The sequence below is a fragment of the Lacerta agilis genome, chromosome 6 (genome assembly GCF_009819535.1).
Source record: "Lacerta agilis isolate rLacAgi1 chromosome 6, rLacAgi1.pri, whole genome shotgun sequence".
Taxonomy (NCBI): domain Eukaryota; kingdom Metazoa; phylum Chordata; class Lepidosauria; order Squamata; family Lacertidae; genus Lacerta; species Lacerta agilis.
Genome location: NC_046317.1, coordinates 48,929,380 through 48,945,706, shown reverse-complemented (window position 1 = coordinate 48,945,706; position 16,327 = coordinate 48,929,380). Strand labels below are relative to the sequence as shown.

Sequence of the window (16,327 nt, the reverse complement as noted above, 5' to 3'; positions counted from 1 at the left end):
TTATAAAGTGCAGAGTTAATTCACTAAGTTTTCAAAGATAACCTGGCCCTGCCTTCTGTGTAATCCATTGGGCAACAGCTACTGCGTCTGAGTTCCTTGCACAAATCTCTACTCATTCAGGGTTGAGCTGTTCCTAAGAAGAGATTGTGAGAAAATCCAATTTAGAAAAACACTCTCAAAGAAGACCAAGAGGGGAAAAAATGGGGGTGGGGTGGGGTGGAGACTGCAAAGGAAATGCAAGACAAGCTCCGGCTACTTGATGCAAGACTCATTCTTCTAGCAGTTTGTGGGAACAACTAGAGGATGTTGTAGGATTTATTATCCTAAAGCAAGAGCTTCAGTCTGATGCAGAAAAGAAGATGACAGACATGCCCATGCTGCTCTAAAGCTACTTTGATAGCTGCACAACAGTATTTTTAGCCAGAAAAGTAGTTGAGAAATGGCTGTGGATATAAAACAAAAGCAGTCTTTAAAAAATGCGCTTTATGAGGGCTGGTACTGAGCAGGGAGACCTGTGACTCATTCTCTCCTGATTTCATTGATGACAATTAGATAAAAAGGGAGCTTTGCATAAGAAGAGATTGACAATTCTGGATATGTTCTACTGAAGATGGCTGAAGTGGATTTAAGTGTGTCTGGTGCCCCGTTTTCTTTTTCTTTTGGAGCTAGTGGTTTTCTTGCTGTTTATGAAATAGGTGTGATCCGGGGCTTCTTGGAACAAGCCCCTGGAATATTGAGGTCTGCGCCAAAAATATATGGAGCATCATCTGGCTCAATCATAGCAGCAGCTGTGGTGTGTGAACTTAATCTGGGTAAGCACTTGAATTGATTTGGTTTGTTCTAGATGTACTTATATGCATTTGTGTCTGTTAACTAGGTAATTCACTGCGAAATTTATTGGGTGGGACTTGGGGAGAAGTTGAGTCCTCAAACTTTCTTCTTTCAGTGCAGCATATAGAGGTAATGCTGTGCACTGTTATATAAAGACAGGAATAATACCTCAGATTCCCATGCAAATATATCCAACAAGAAAAAAACCCAATTTTAATAGATATAGAATGATTTATTAAACAGGTATCCCAACATGTTCTTTAACTGACTGCAGATTTCTGAATACCTACTCGGGGGATTGGATAGCCCTGAAGAATATATTGTAATCAATTTGCACCAGGGTATCTGTCCAACTGTTTGACTTAGAGCTTTTAACTTTGAGATATTGTTCTCTTAGGGGCATTCATGTATCTGAATACTTTAAGAATCTTTTTTAAAAGCTGTAATTGTGAGTGCTCAGGTATAATTTCAGATCTTGGTGTGTTTCATCTCAGTTGCCCTTATGGTAAGGAAGCTGTTTTGATAAACCAATGATAAGATATTTTATAACCTCCAACATTTATCTGATAAAAACAGGGATGTCCTATTCAATAACAAAAGTTGTTTTCATTGTTTGTTACATATTTCGCCCATCTGGCTGGGTTGCCCCAGCCACTCTTAGCAGCTTCCAACATAAATAAAAACATAACGAAACATCAAACATTTAAGAACCTTCCCTATACAGGGCTGCCTTCAGATGTCTTCAAAGGTTGTATAGTTAATTATCTCCTTGGCTCGGGGCGGGAGGTGTCACATAACTCCATGCACTCCAACATTTCTCTGATGGAAATAGGGACGTCCTAAGGAAAAGCAGGACATTTTGGGATCAAATCAGAAACCATGGCAGCTTCTGTAATTCTGTAATATTTACCCAGGGACCCAGAATATTGGCATCTGTCCTTTTAGTTTTTAAAAAGTATTTCCAACCCACTCTTCAGTTTAAAAAGGCTCCTAGTTACATTGCATTGTTTTAATGAGAATCCCTAGCTTTTTGGAGTTTACCCTTTTGCTTGTTTAATGAATCGAGGGGACATTTACCGGTATGTCTGTTAGTTCCCATGAAACAGATAAATTCCAGTCCTTGCTACATGAACAGCCGCTTCCCATGGTTCGGTTTATACAATGTGCTGCCACCCCACCAGGAATTGCCAAGGGAAGGGAAGGAGGCAGACTTAATGCTGTTATGCCAAGAATGCCCCAGGTCTCCCAGCCAGGCACATATTTTTTTTCCTTCTGGATACTTGTACTCATCAAGGGACACCAGCCATGAGTTGTACACAGGTGTTTGGACTAGATGGTAGATCAGCTTGCAGGGTTGTCAACCTCCCACTCCATCCTGGTGTTTTCCTCCATCGTAGGAAAAGCTTTCCTTGCTGAATTTCTCACATCTCCTAAATACTCTCAGAGCCATTAAAAACTACAGCTCCCAGGATTGTTGGGTGGAAGTCAAGACAGTTTAAAGTGGTATGTTACTGCTTGAATGGCAGATGGCAGCCTTAGTTTTGACTCCAGGACACAAGAAAGTCAATGTCTCCCCGAACTTAAAGTTCAGAATTTGCTTTTCTAGCTGTATTGCAGTGACTGAAGCTTAGCCAAATCACGACCCTACATGAACTTGTTATGCATTAGTCGTTAAGTCACCCTCCCTTAATATCTGCTCGAACATCTTTAACTGTTCTAATTCCTGGGGATCCCAGTATGCTTAGGACTCAGGTATTTTTGATCAATCTAATCTGTCTGGCGACATGTTCCATCTTTCTAAAGCAACTCCCAGACACAGCATGTGAGCTGAACTAGTTTGGTCACCTCAGGGGCTGTTATAGCAAAGAAATGCAGAAGTTCCTATGTTCATGCATGTAAGCTGATTGATAACAATATCAAAAACGTGTATAGTTGAGTCCATTTAGTTTTGGGACACCACGCCAGACACTTTGTGCCAGAGCTTTCCAAACTGTGCGTTGTGACACGTTAGTGTGTTGGCTGCAGTGTGTCTCGCACAAACGCACCCTGGGGCTGGAAAGGGTTTGTTTAATCTGCAGTTTGCTAGTAAAACTGAATTACCATGTTACGAAGTGATGCAAAACTGAATTACTGTGTTGCAAAATGATGCATGTTCAAAAAGTGTGTCACCAACTTGAAAAGTTTGGAAAGCTCTGCTCTATGCCTTTTGTTTGGCCAAACTGCGAGAGGCAGTTTGAAATGAAATGAAAACTGCGAGAGGCAGTGAAGGATAGGCGTGCCTGGTGTGCTCTGGTCCATGGGGTCACGAAGAGTCGGACACGACTGAACGACTGAACAACAACAACATGCCTTTACCAGTCACAAGACAAACATTAGCATTGCAAGTGGCATTTTCCCTCTCAGCCAAATGCAAGAATGGTCATGCTAATGATTTACAACTGTTGATTTATAAAAAGCGTTCTTTTATTTCTTTATGTATCTAAAAGCATTTATAAACTGCTTAATATTTTAAAAAGTACCGGTATCTCAAAGATCCAAACAATATATTCTTCAAATGAGAACAAAAAACCCTAAAACCAGTGTAATAGCAATATAAAAGCACAGGAAAGCAAATAAAACGGAAATCCAGAGGATTTGAACATGTAAAACAGGGTCCATTCTTATGGGGCAGGGAAAGTTATCACGAGATGTCTGTGGCAACTAATGATTGCTTCATCACGTATGGCAGAGGGAAGGGCATTCCACAGCACAGGGGAAAACAGAAAAGGCCTGTTTTCAGATCACCACCCTATGATTAGACAAATTCAGGGAGGCTATGGCTACCAGTGGTGATGTTGCCTATATATTATTACACGCCACTTCAATCTCCAAGCAGTGTGAGATTTCAGGGGTTCCAGGCGCTTACTCAGGGCTGGTGTTTCGTTTGGGAATGAGGCACAGCTGAGACTGTTGTGTCTTTATGATATATGGTTTTTTATGCATATATACAACCTTAGCCTATGATGGAGGGGCTCCCAGCTTTACACCCCAAGTGAGTCCTGTTTCTCCCATTGCTTTAGCCTCAGAGTCAACTGCTAGCCCCCTGCTCTTCAACTTTCTTCGTTTAACAACCTGACACCTTTTCCCCTCGTTGATGTCACAGCCCACTCAAATCCAAAATCCAATGCTCTCCTTTTGTCTCTGTTCACTATCTCAGAGTTCAGGGAAGAGCTCTCCTCATTAGCTGGCAAGCACAGAGTCTTGGCTTTGCTGACAGTCCATCTCCCTGTCTTTGTTCCCTGCTAATGGCTCATCTTCTCCCAGGCAATTTCTTGCGCATGGAAAAACCTTTTTTTGATACTGCTTAATACTCCAAGCGACGCGGGTGGCGCTGTGGTCTAAGCCACAGAGCCTAGGGCTTGCTGATCAGGCAAGAAGGTAAACGGCGTTTCTGTGTGCTGCTCTGGTTCGCCAGAAGCAGCTTAGTCGTGCTGGCCACATGACCTCAGCCAATAAAATGAGATGAGCGCCGCAACCCCAGACTCGTTCGCAACTGGACCTAATGGTCAGGGGTCCCTTTACCTTTACCTAAAACAATTAACAGGTAGCTGGAAGGGACAATTACTCATGCACATGCCACAGATGCTAATTTGTGTTGCATGTGGGGAAATGAACAGAAATAATACAGAGTTCATTCACAAACCATTATAATGTTCCTTCGTGTTCTCCCACAACCAGTATTCAGACATACCGGTATACTCTCTGATACTGGAGGTAACATCTCACTATGAGTTTGTGGGTGCCTTGACTCCCCTAAATTGGTTTAATGGGTGTTGGAGTTTAATCAGTGCTTGGAGTATTAAAGGTACCCCTGACCGTTAGGTCCAGTCGTGGATGACTCTGGGGTTGCGACGCTCATCTCGCTCTATAGCCGAGGGAGCTGCCATTTGTCCGCAGACAGCTTCCAGGTCATGCAGCCAGCATGACTAAGCCGCTTCTGGCAAACCACAGCAGCGCACGGAAACGCCATTTACCTTCCCACTGGAGCAGTACCTATTTATCTAATTTCACTTTGACGTGCTTTCGAACTGCTAGGTGGGCAGGAGCTGGGACTGAACAACGGGAGCTCACCCCGTCGCGGGATTCGAACCACCAACCTTCTGATCTGCAAGCCCTAGGCTCAGTGGTTTAGACCACAGCGCCACCTGCGTCCCTTTGTTAATTGTTTTAGCATGCTTTAAATAACATGGATTTTCATATGTAGGCTTCAGTCAGCAGTTCATATCTAATTGCGACCCATCTCTCCCATCATGGTGTTAAGTTCAACAGTTCAGAAGAAGGGCAGAACTGGAAGTGATATCTGCAGATGCCTGGTCCCAGCTCTGCATTTGTCAAGACAGCAAGAATGGGAGGGAATGTGGGGATAACTATTCTTATAAACAACCGAGAGCATAATTTAATAACAGGTGATTCTAATAATCCTGTCTGCCATTTTCTAATAAATGCTTTTCCCCCTCCTCTGCCAGATGATGTAAAAAAGTTTTTCTATAGGGCTGCACAAGATACCAGGAAACCCATAATTGGCCCTCTTGCCCCTGGTTGCAGTGTGGTCCGTATCCTGCAGAAAAGACTGCACCAAATTCTGCCAGAGAACTCTCACCAGATGGCCACAGGGCGGCTTTATGTTTCTCTCACCCGTTTGGTAGATGGCCAGAATGTTGTGGTTTCTGAGTACAGTTCCAAAGAGGAGCTTATCCAGGTGACAAAAAGTTCATTTTTTGTTTTTTGTTTGTTTTTCAAAGCTCTTTATAGTATTTTTAGCTGCAATTTCAGGTAATTACACAGTTCCTCTTGTATGGGATGAAGTTAAGCTTAAAATAATACTTAAATTAACATCAAAGTAATGAAATGGATTTTAAAAAATAATAATTTCATGAAATTTATATACTGCTTGATTGTGTGTGTGTGTGTGTGTGTGTGTGTAACCCTCAATAAATATCCTGTAATGAATAAAGTGCTTTAATTGTTAAAGTGTTTTAATTGTTGTGATCCACCCTGGGACCATGGAGTGAGGGGTAGGTAATAATAAGAATACTTTGTGAGTTCATAGCAGAATCAAGGTTTGAATTTCAAGGACTTTCTGGCTTAGCCACCAAAGTTCACCAGCTTAAATGAAGAATATGATAGAATTGCATCCATCCATCTAATGCCTCCACAACACACAGATATTCTTTCTCTTCCCGCAGGCATTGGTTTGCAGCTGCTTTATCCCAATCTATGCTGGCTTCATCCCTCCCTCCTTCCGAGGTGTGGTGAGTTTATTTTAGTTCCATCCCAGGGGAGGCTGGTTGTTCTGTCTTTTCATGCTGTCTAATACGCTCACAAACTCATACTGCTCTCTACCGTCCCGATTTAAGCGGGACATCCTAGAATTACAGAAGCCATCCCAGCTTCTGATTAGATCCCAGAATGTCCCGTTTTTTGGTCCAGTTCTCTGGCGTGAATCAGCTGGCTCCTGTGAGAGCTCCGGGCCAAAAAAAAAAAAATGAGTGTCCCAATTTGGATCCCCTGGGTGTTGGAGAGTATGCAAACTATGTTTGCTATACTAACAGCAGAATGTCCTTATGCCATGAAGCTTCACTGACTGAGAACTAGGTAGACCTTCCAGCAGTGCTTTTTAGTGTTCTGGTACCCCCTGGTATGAAGCACTGTTACTTCTGTTCTTTTGCGTTGTAATGGCAGTCATTTTGTGTTGGAACCCACAGCAAGATGTGAGTGCCAGCCAGTACCTAATTTTTACCCCCAAAAAGCCTTGCCTTCAAGTATACCACAGATATATGAATTCTATAAATAGCTATTTCCTTTCAGTTTACATACGTTTATGCAAGGAGCTTAGAAAGTGGATGTGAATCTTAACTTGTTTTATTATTTTAACTTTTTCCACGCTTTAAACTAATGCTGTAAATTTATCTTCATTTTCTTCTTTTGTCGTTTTGTTAACTGCTTTTAGGTTTTCTTTTTTTAACCATCAGGCGGTCTATAAATTTCAAACCAATTTTTATCCACGCAAGTAAAAACACAAGCAATTTTTTTTTAAAAAAGGAAAACCTTTATTGAGTCGTCAGAAAACATTTCACAACAAAAGAAAGAGTCCGATGGTGACTTGTTATTAGAGATCCAAGGAATTTAATCAACAATAGCAGTATTAGAATGCAGCTTTTTTTCTGTTACCTTTCAAAGTACTAGCTCTGCTTCAGCTGTGCTGCATTCGCCTAACACAATTATCTTGAAACATCCCTGTTGCTTTCTTGCAGCGGTACGTTGACGGAGGTTTCACTAACTTGCAGCCTTGTTCCGACTTGGAGACTGCCATCACGGTGTCTCCTTTCACAGGAGAGACTGACATCTGCCCTCGGAACTGCCCAGCAATGTTCTATGGCTTTCATATCGCAAACTGCACCATTCAGATATCCATAGAGAACTTGTGCAGAGTTAGCTATGCCATATTTCCACCTAACTGCCGGGTAGGTTTCCTCAATCGTCTAGTTATTATGCTGTCCATCAGCCTGTCAAGAAAGATGAGGGAGTAGAATTAAGAAATGGCTTACAAATATTGGGTGGGGAAGAGCACCGGAAGGGAGAGGGGATGCCAGCAAAGGGTCACTGGAGTACAAGCATTTATTTTATACAATCTGAAAAGTTTTGTGTTCAAATCGCCAGACTTTGATCTAATTGCCATATTTGGATGCAATGCTTTTTAAAGGGGTTTTTCACTGGCAGGGAATGAACTCACTCAAAAGGGCACTTTTAACCATGCCAAGAGGCACATTCAAAGAATACAACTTACATACGATAAAGATTTCTTAACATTTACATATAATTTAAATACATTTAGTGCTTACATTTAACATCAGTCTTCTCTTACACCACTGACAATCGGAGGAGCAGTTCAATTTGTCCAATATTTGACGCATTGCATGCCTTTTCCTAGGTTTTGAATGACTTTTATTCACAAGGATACCTGGATGCCATTCTCTTCTTGGACAGAAACAGTAAGTGCTGCTTGGCTCATAAAGTCTCACATGACTCCTCCTGACAATGCGCCTCCTCCTGATGATGCGTGTGTGATGTCACAGGCACGACACATTACGCATGTGCTGCATCGCTGCCCCCCCCAATCTTCTGCCCAAAGTGGTGCCTCTGAACACAAGTAAACAGCTTTATATATTTCTGGAGAGACTTCTATACGCCAAACACAGGTTTAATGTGAGGAGAACATTATTCTGTTTTCACAGGCACAGTGAATTAAGAGTATACTGTCCAGACTCCAGACACCCACCTTCCTTTCTTCACTTGGGCTAGGCTAGGAGAAACCCACATTGAAGCTGGTGTGTGATTTAGACTCCAGATTTAAGGGTATTATTCTTCTGTACATAGGAGATTGTTCTGCTTATCCTGGACTGTAACTTTTTATTCAGTGTGAACTATACAAGTGTGAAAGATGATTATGGACTTAACAGCATTTAACACTTTGGGTGCTTCCAGATGGGGGCTTAATATTGCAAACAGGTTGTTCAGCTATAGCAGACAGCTGCTTGGCTGGAGAGGGTTTTGGTGTTGCTGTTGCTGTTGCTGTTTTTTTTTTAAAAGATATCACATTTTCTCCATAAATTCTTATTAAATTGGGGGGTGGGGGTGGGGTGGATCCAGGGGGCAGATGCTACCAAAAACAAAAAAACAAAAAAAACCAGCCATTGCTTGCACCAGTAGCAGGCAAATAAATGCCTGTCTGGAAGCCCCTTTGTCAATGGAAGTAACATTTACATGAGAATGGCCAAACTGGATTTGATTGAGGCATAATAGCCACCTATGAGTAACTATCTGTGCCTTAAAATCTCAACCAACCAACTCTGCGCACCCCACCCCAAAATCAGCAGATTTTGCTCATTATGCAACATCTATTTCCCCCTCCTTTTGAAGACTTACATCTGGAGAAGAGTTCTGTGTAACTCTGGAGTTTGCTTCTAGCATTTTAAGAAGAGTTGGTCTCATAAGCAATGTGCTCTCACTTTTACCTGGTCTGTGGGAAGGGCATAGCCAATAAAGCTTGTAAACCCCTTAGATATTTTTCTGTTCTTAAAAATGCCATTTGTATGACTCTGCGTATTTGATTGTTTCTTGTTAGGTATTTGATTGTTTCTTTGGTTATTTCTTGTCAGATATTTTTGAAATCTGCTCTCGTGCCAAAACAGTTGAACTTCTTGGTGTCTTCAGTAAAAAAGAGTTGCTCCATGCTGGTGAAGCGGCTTCCTGCCAACAACCAAGGGCGAACGTCCTCAGCACGCCTATCAGGAAAGTTTCTAAAGACTTCTCCAAGCCCTCTAATTGTAAGAATGGTACAGTCCATAGAGCAGGCAGCAGACTATTGCCACAACTGTCTCTGCATTATCCAAAAGGTAAGAAACCCAGATGCAGACTGCAATAGTACAATTGTTCAACTATAAAAGCAAGTAAAACAATTTACACAATCATCAAAACAAGTAAAACTCTTCCAAACCAAAATAGAAGAGTACAGATTGAACATATTGTACCACTAGGTCCTATCCACTGTCTCCACACATTGTATCATTTTAAATATTTCTGCCATGTCCCCCTTACTTGGATAATTGGATTTCCCAGTCCTTTAATAGCTGCTGCTAGGGAAATATATTGTGGAGATTTGTGTGTGTAATCTGATTTTTCTTTTCCATAAATCATTAATTTCATTACTATTACTATTTTCATACCCCATTGGTTGTAGCTTCAGCTATCTTACAAATGCAGAAAACACCCGGGTTGCTAAGTATGGTAACAAAATTCATATTGCAACAAATTACATCCATTAAACCTTCTACAAGAGTGGCATGGTCTTTCTGTAAAAGGTAAGGATTTCCTAGATGAGATTCTTGAATGGGATTGTTTTGTTTTTTTAATTGTTTCAGCAATGACTTAGCAAGAAGAGTGAATTTTGTGTTGATTGGATCAGAAATATACTTGGGTATTTCTTTGTCTAGGGTATGGTTTATTTAAAAAAAAAACAACCAACCCAACCAAGCAGACAGCCTCTGATTGGCTAGAGGAAATGGTGGTTCTTAATTGTTGATATTTGGCTGCAATTCTGTATAAGATTTAGAACAATGCCAATCTATGTGTGGAGAAGGGGTGGGAGGGTCAGGCATGTGCTTGACCCTTTCCCCACCTGCTCTTTCTCTACTTCCCAGTCACCCTCTCCCAAATTGGTTTTCCTGTTTAAAAGGTGTCATTGAGTTACTGTCCCATGCATTTGTATGCAGAATGTAGTCTGGCCCAAACTGATAGATATAGGTGGGATCAAGGCCTTTTAGTATAGGACCCCAAGAATGGAAATCCTTAGTGAGTACAGAACTTCTTGATCTTTGGTCTTTAGAACTTCAGCTTTTTTATCTTGTCTTGAATCCTAGGTACAGGTGTGTACCTCAAATGAAGGTGTTTTCAAATGTTATATTATACATAGACAGACTCTGGCTCCAGTCTCAAAGCTTGCAATGTGTTAGCTCCCAATTTCCCCTTGATTTATCCTGTATCTTTTCTTCTAAAGGCTGTGGCGTGTTTTGGAAGAGATCAGCTGGCTGGGAAGACAGTTCAAAAGGTCTAAGTGATGGTTTGTCAGATGCAACCGGAACAAAGTATTAACAAAGTATATTGCTCTCTAAAGCATGAAAGACGATTCTCCGAAGGCAGAAAGGATCTGAAACTGCTGCAGAGAGCATCCAGTTCTTTTGCCTTCAGGCATGGAAAGTGTGCTGCCTGTCAAAATTCTGCGGGTGATAGTTTTCCCCTCCCCAAATTATTACAAACTGCATAAAATAGTCCATGACATCACAAAGCTCAGCAATGAATGGGCTCAGAGGCAAGAGAATGACAGGCCACCCCCCCCCCCTTCCCCATGTTGTATTGGTTCTAAATCATTCAAATTTGAGGTGCTGCTATGAAGAAATAAATAAATAAATATTTTCATTTCTGTAGGCAACTGCTAGAATAACCCATAAAATCTTGAGTGAGTCTACAGGCCAGATCTTTTTGTGTGTGCGCGTGTAACATCTTTATTGAAAGTTCAAAAATTACATAACTATATGTGCACCAAACATGGTGAGACACAAACAAAAAAGAGAAAGAGAAACAGAACCTGTGCAGAAGAGAAAACAAAGGGGGGGGGAGGTAACCCAAACTGTATATTTTTCAAGGTTGTTATTGCACCAGGTTAGGGGAGGCTGCTTTAAACTATAATCTGTGCTATAGTAACTCATGCAGTAGTGACATAGAATGTAAAAGTGATGGACAAGACCTTGGTCTATTGCCCACATGTGTTCTAAATATTCATTAAAATGTTCCTGTATCTCAGATGTTTCTCTTGCAACTTCTTTGAGGAACCAGCTGCTGTGCTACCCAGTTTCACAACAGCTGGGCTATTCTGGAAAGCGTAAACATGGCAGTGCATTTTGGGTGTAGTAATTTCAAGACTGCAAGACACAAGGTGGTTTTGCAGTACATTCAAACTGGTCCATTGGCTGACTGTAATGGGCTGTTCTGGTGGAGAACTATAAAGAGGGCGTCCTCTGCAATTGGTATCCACATGCGGCTCAAACTCCTCTCCCTCCAAATTTGTTGGTGATCCCCAGTATCTGCCACTAGGTCCAAGGGTCTCAGACTTGTGGGTGGGAGCCCAAACAATGCTATCACAGTGGCAGTCCCTACAACATTGTCCTTATATTTTGAATTTTTGCAATGGGTGTGCTGCCACTGGAATAAAGCTGCCAACAGTTGCACCCTGCATCTTTCCTACCCTAGAGCAGGCGTAACCAACATGGTGGCCTCTAGATGCTGTTGGACTACAACTTCCATCAGCCCCAGTCACAAAGACCCAATGGCCAGGGATGATGGGACCAGCAGTCCAGCAACATATGGAGGCCTGCAAATATCCTATCCCAGAGGCCACTTCACTCCAGCAGCACCTGGAACCTTCTCCTTCCATAGCACATCTGCTGCTGCTGAGCTATAGTCTGGTTTGACATGGCAGCATCTTCCAGATCCCAGCAGCCCAGCCCACGGGCCTTGCCTGGAGCAATACCCAGATCCAATCTCTCTCTGGTTCAGAAAGCATCACAGTTGGAGGGGCTTGAAAGAAAGACCCACCTCTGCGTCTCGATCCATCGTCAGATATGTGACTCTGAAGGAGACAGCCCCAGCCTGGGTGCCCAACGGCCTGACCAGGCATAAGGGCTCTAGCTCAATGGGACTGGCCCTGTAGCTCAGTGGTTAGACCACTTGCTTTGCATGCAGAAAGTCTCGGCTTCAACCCACAGTGGCACCTGCAGATAGGACTGTCAGGGAGCTGCTGCCAGTCTGTGCAGACGGCACTGAACTGGATGAACTTATAGGTCTGACTCCAACTTGCAGAGAATTTATGCAGACTACTCATCCTATGACTCAAAGGATTTACAACCTTGGTTAGGATAACAGATTTATGCATGCTATTGATACGCTGCATTCAAATGGGACTTAAGCTTAATGAACCATGATAAAGCTAGTACCAACGCTAATGATGCAACAGAGCCTAACCTGTTCTTCAAAACCTGCTTGGTGTGATGAGCAGGTTTAAGAAAGAACATTCTCCTTTTCCTTTCGCTCTCCAAACAAGGGAGCAAACACAAACTCTGCATCCCATCCCCCACTTCCCACAGGTCACAAAGATCTTTCCACTATCGCCTTAACTGAAGTTACAGGGAACCAGGCAGAGGGACTTCTCGGTAGTGGCACCCACCCTGTGGAATGCCCTCCCACCAGATGTCAAAGAGAACAACAACTACCAGACTTTTAGAAGACATCGGAAGGCAGCCCTGTTTAGGGAAGCTTTTAATGTTTGTTTGATTATTGTATTTTAATATTTTGTTGGAAGCTGCCCAGTGAGGCTGGGGAGACCCAGCCAGATGGGCGGGGTAAATAAATATATTATTATTATATTATTATATTATTATTATTATTATTATTATTAAATTAATTACTACTACTACTACTAAAGAGAAAGCAAACAGCAGCAGCCTGCCTAGCAGCCAAGCAATGGTGGATTACCGGTAGGTCTGGATTTTGCTTTCCTTTTGGTGTTTCCCAGCATAGTGAAATCCAAATAAAACTACAAAAAGGTGGGTGGGTTTTGGTTGAGGGCAACATCATGTGAACAGTGCCTGGAAATGTTGGACTCAAGGCAGCCTCACATTCACAATAAAGCCAGTGGTGATGGTAGACACAGAGCAGATTGTGGTGTTTTTTTTCCTTAACTGATTTTTCACAAAATAAAATAAAAAATTCCTTCCAGTAGCACCTTAGAGACCAATTAAGTTTGTTCTTGGTATGAGCTTTCGTGTGCATGCACACTTCTTCAGTGTGTATCTGAAGAAGTGTGCATGCACACGAAAGCTCATACCAAGAACAAACTTAATTGGTCTCTAAGGTGCTACTGGAAGGAATTTTTTATTTTATTTTGTTTTGACTATGGCAGACCAACACGGCTATCTACCTGTAACTGATTTTTCACAGTAAGGGGGCATCCAGATTAGATTTTCAAAAATGCAGCCTGGAATTTTGATAATGTCATGTGGGTGCTTGAAAAAAAAAATCACAACATTGCATGCACGAGCAGCACCAATTGCATAATAAACTCCCATCTGGAATCAGCTTGTAAAACCTAAATTCCTAACGAAATAATAAGTCAGTTGAGAAAATGTTCCATTATGGGGGAGAGGGCATGTGTCACATAAAGCATGATGCTATGGGCTTATCCACACAGAAGCATAATGGGCATTGGAACCTGCCTGCACCCCTATTAAAGTAAGGGTATCCATATGGTGTTCTCATTTTCCAAGTGCCATTTCACACCTTAAAATTCATACTTTGATGATATGGAAATCTGGAAAGGGTCGCAAAACTGAAATGAAGCTGCTTCCTGCATGTGTGTTCGTGATTTAGACTCCAGATTCAAGGTTATTATCTTTCTGTACAGAGGAGATTGCAAAATCTGTTGAGAGGAAACAGAACAAAGGTATTGGAAAGGGGGGTGTTTTGCTTGGGAAAACAGGCAATTTGGTATCCAATTTGGACCCAAAATTGCCAATTGCTCCCCGTAAATGCTCCAGTCCCTGTAATGTATTCATGTTATGAGGAAATAATGAGTTCAGAAACTTAATTGTTTCCCTCAAAATGTCTAATTTGGCCCTAAACCACCAACAAACAGCAATTATATCGTGTTTGGCATCAAACTAGTGAGCACCAGCAGGGTTACTGAAGCTATTTTGGTACGGTAAGTGAAATTTAATTTTGTGCCTCTGGCATCTTGCTGTATGCTCAGCAATATAATACAGTATTGACAATATTGGCAGTTGATGGTCAATGTTCACCAGAACACAGGTTTCAATTTCATTTTAAATATTGGTAACATTACAGTAAGGTAAGTAAGGAGTGGGAACATACCATAGGCCTAAATTATTATTATTTACATTTTAAAAATCTTAAGTCACCATCACTACCACAATTTATCATGACAATTGCTATGTTCCATTAATCCAGCAGATGTCTCCAGAGACTATGGTTTAAATTTCCAGTCCCCTATTCCACCCCAGTTAATCCTGCCATAGCTTGCTGGGGCTGATGGGAGTTTTAGTCCAGAAGGCACCAGGTTGGCAAAGGTTGGTTGAGAGATCATTCCTCCATCCTATTAGTTTAAGCTCTTACAAGAACTGTGCCATTGTTAATGCCCACTTGCCCATACTCTCAGCGAAGTGTGGTCTGCATTTTCTACATTATTTCTCACGTGGAAAAAAACGGAGGGCCCTCTAATGGATTTGCAGTATTATTCAATCATACAGTAAAGGAGAAAGCAGCAAAACCACGAACCTATCCTGATAGAAAATGGCCCCGGGGAAGGCACCAGAAGTACCCGACTGCTTCTGAAGATTGAGTCATTTGAGGGCAGGTTGTCTGCTGGCAGTGTTCCATGTTCCCTCTCTTTTCTTGTGGCACATTGTGGTCTGGATTGGATGCCTTTTATTTGTAGGGAGATTTCAACTGGGCGCTCTAGTCTTGTGGAAGAATTTGAAGAGCCATTTGGTCCCCTTTGACTCTTATCAGTTCTATAAATTGGAGAAAGTCTTCGTTTTCTTCAAATTATTAGCTCGTAGATTTTACAGTGCAGGTCCGGTGGCAGTGAGGTGTGCTTCAAATTGACACCAGTCCTAAAAACACAATCCTGCTCCCAGTTCCCTAGAAAACAAGTTCAAGTGAGATCCATGCCTATTGCTTAATATAAAATGCAAGGTGTCTGAAGGGCAGGATCCAACGTCATGTTCTACAGGATACCCTATTCCGTAGTGTGAATTCACGTAAGAAAAGTCTGTTTTTTTTTTAAACATTCGTTTGATCCCTCTACAATAGAGCTTTGGCCTCCAATCACATTGAAGACTGACAGAACGGAACAGCTGCAGTTTCTTCCATCCTGTCCCTCACGCAGTTGGCAGCTTCTCAAGATGCCTGAAGCCCTTCCCTTCTCCTTAGGACTGCGTGGCAGAGGGCAGGCGGCTCTTTGCTGGGAAGCTGCCCACATGGTCAGTTCAGCAATGTCGAAATGGATCCCAACAACACATACCACTTTGTGGTACAGTGTGGTAACTTCAGGCACCCCTGTGAGAGAAAGCATGGCTTCCTGGTTCTGTTCCAAGATCTTCTGCTGGCAGAGGGGCCAAGTATGCTACTTCCCTTTAGACTTTGCAAGGAAGGGGGGTGGGGAAATCCCAGAACCAGGGATATCTGGGGGGAAAATCACAGGAAGGACAGACAGCATACAGGCTACCATCAGGATCCAGGAGCAAATGAGGCTCCCTGCATAAAAGATCATAGAGAGCAAGGTGGGGAAAGGTTTTGGTCTGCTGGGCCAGAACTTTATTTCTCCACACCTCATGGCCATCTTTGATAGGTGGGTGGGGCTACCCACCTGCTCTCCATCTGACAATATTTGTGACATAAGGTAACTAGTAAGTAAGTGAGGAGTCCTGGCAGGATTCGACTCTGCGCTCCTCTGCTGATCAGCAGAGGGTTCAGTCTTGCTCTCTGTGGTGGGCTGCTTCTTCACCAGCAGAATTCAACTCATAACCCCACCCACCAGCTGACATACCCACAGATGTCAGCTGAGGAAGGCTGGCATGGCTTAGGGAAAATGGTATCATGGCTATCATCATCATCATCAATTACCCACCCTTCACCCTAAAGTCCCAAGTGAGGTTAAAACAACTAAAACACAATATTGACAACAGTTGAAACAATTTAGATGGACTTTTTGGTGGGCCAGACTTGGCCCATGAGCTGGAGGTTCCCCACCTAAGAGACCGATCATTGAGACTAGAGTGCTGGTTTGCATGTTGTTTGGCTTAGCACAAATGCATGAGCTGCAAGA

General features: G+C 42.4%; 1 protein-coding gene across 1 annotated transcript; it reads left to right on the top strand.

The window, feature by feature from the left end:
• The first annotated feature begins 300 nt into the window (after positions 1 to 300).
• On the top strand, positions 301 to 11,021 carry LOC117048551 (patatin-like phospholipase domain-containing protein 1). The gene is made up of 8 exons (XM_033152516.1): positions 301 to 812; positions 5,337 to 5,569; positions 6,057 to 6,122; positions 7,125 to 7,334; positions 7,802 to 7,862; positions 9,030 to 9,266; positions 9,611 to 9,731; positions 10,427 to 11,021. Exons 1-8 carry the CDS (start codon positions 611 to 613, stop codon positions 10,485 to 10,487), a joined length of 1,191 nt encoding a protein of 396 aa, XP_033008407.1. The 5' UTR covers positions 301 to 610; the 3' UTR covers positions 10,488 to 11,021.
• The last annotated feature ends 5,306 nt before the right edge of the window (positions 11,022 to 16,327 follow it).

What these genes read in the sequence shown, in the direction of transcription:
- LOC117048551 (XM_033152516.1), top strand. Translation starts at nt 611, where the DNA reads ATGGCTGAAGTGGATTTAAGTGTGTCTGGTGCCCCGTTTTCTTTTTCT. An exon ending in TATTTCCACCTAACTGCCGG is followed by an intron (nt 7,335 to 7,801) that starts GTAGGTTTCCTC and finishes GCCTTTTCCTAG; the next exon opens with GTTTTGAATGACTTTTATTC. An exon ending in GTCTCTGCATTATCCAAAAG is followed by an intron (nt 9,267 to 9,610) that starts GTAAGAAACCCA and finishes CATTGGTTGTAG; the next exon opens with CTTCAGCTATCTTACAAATG.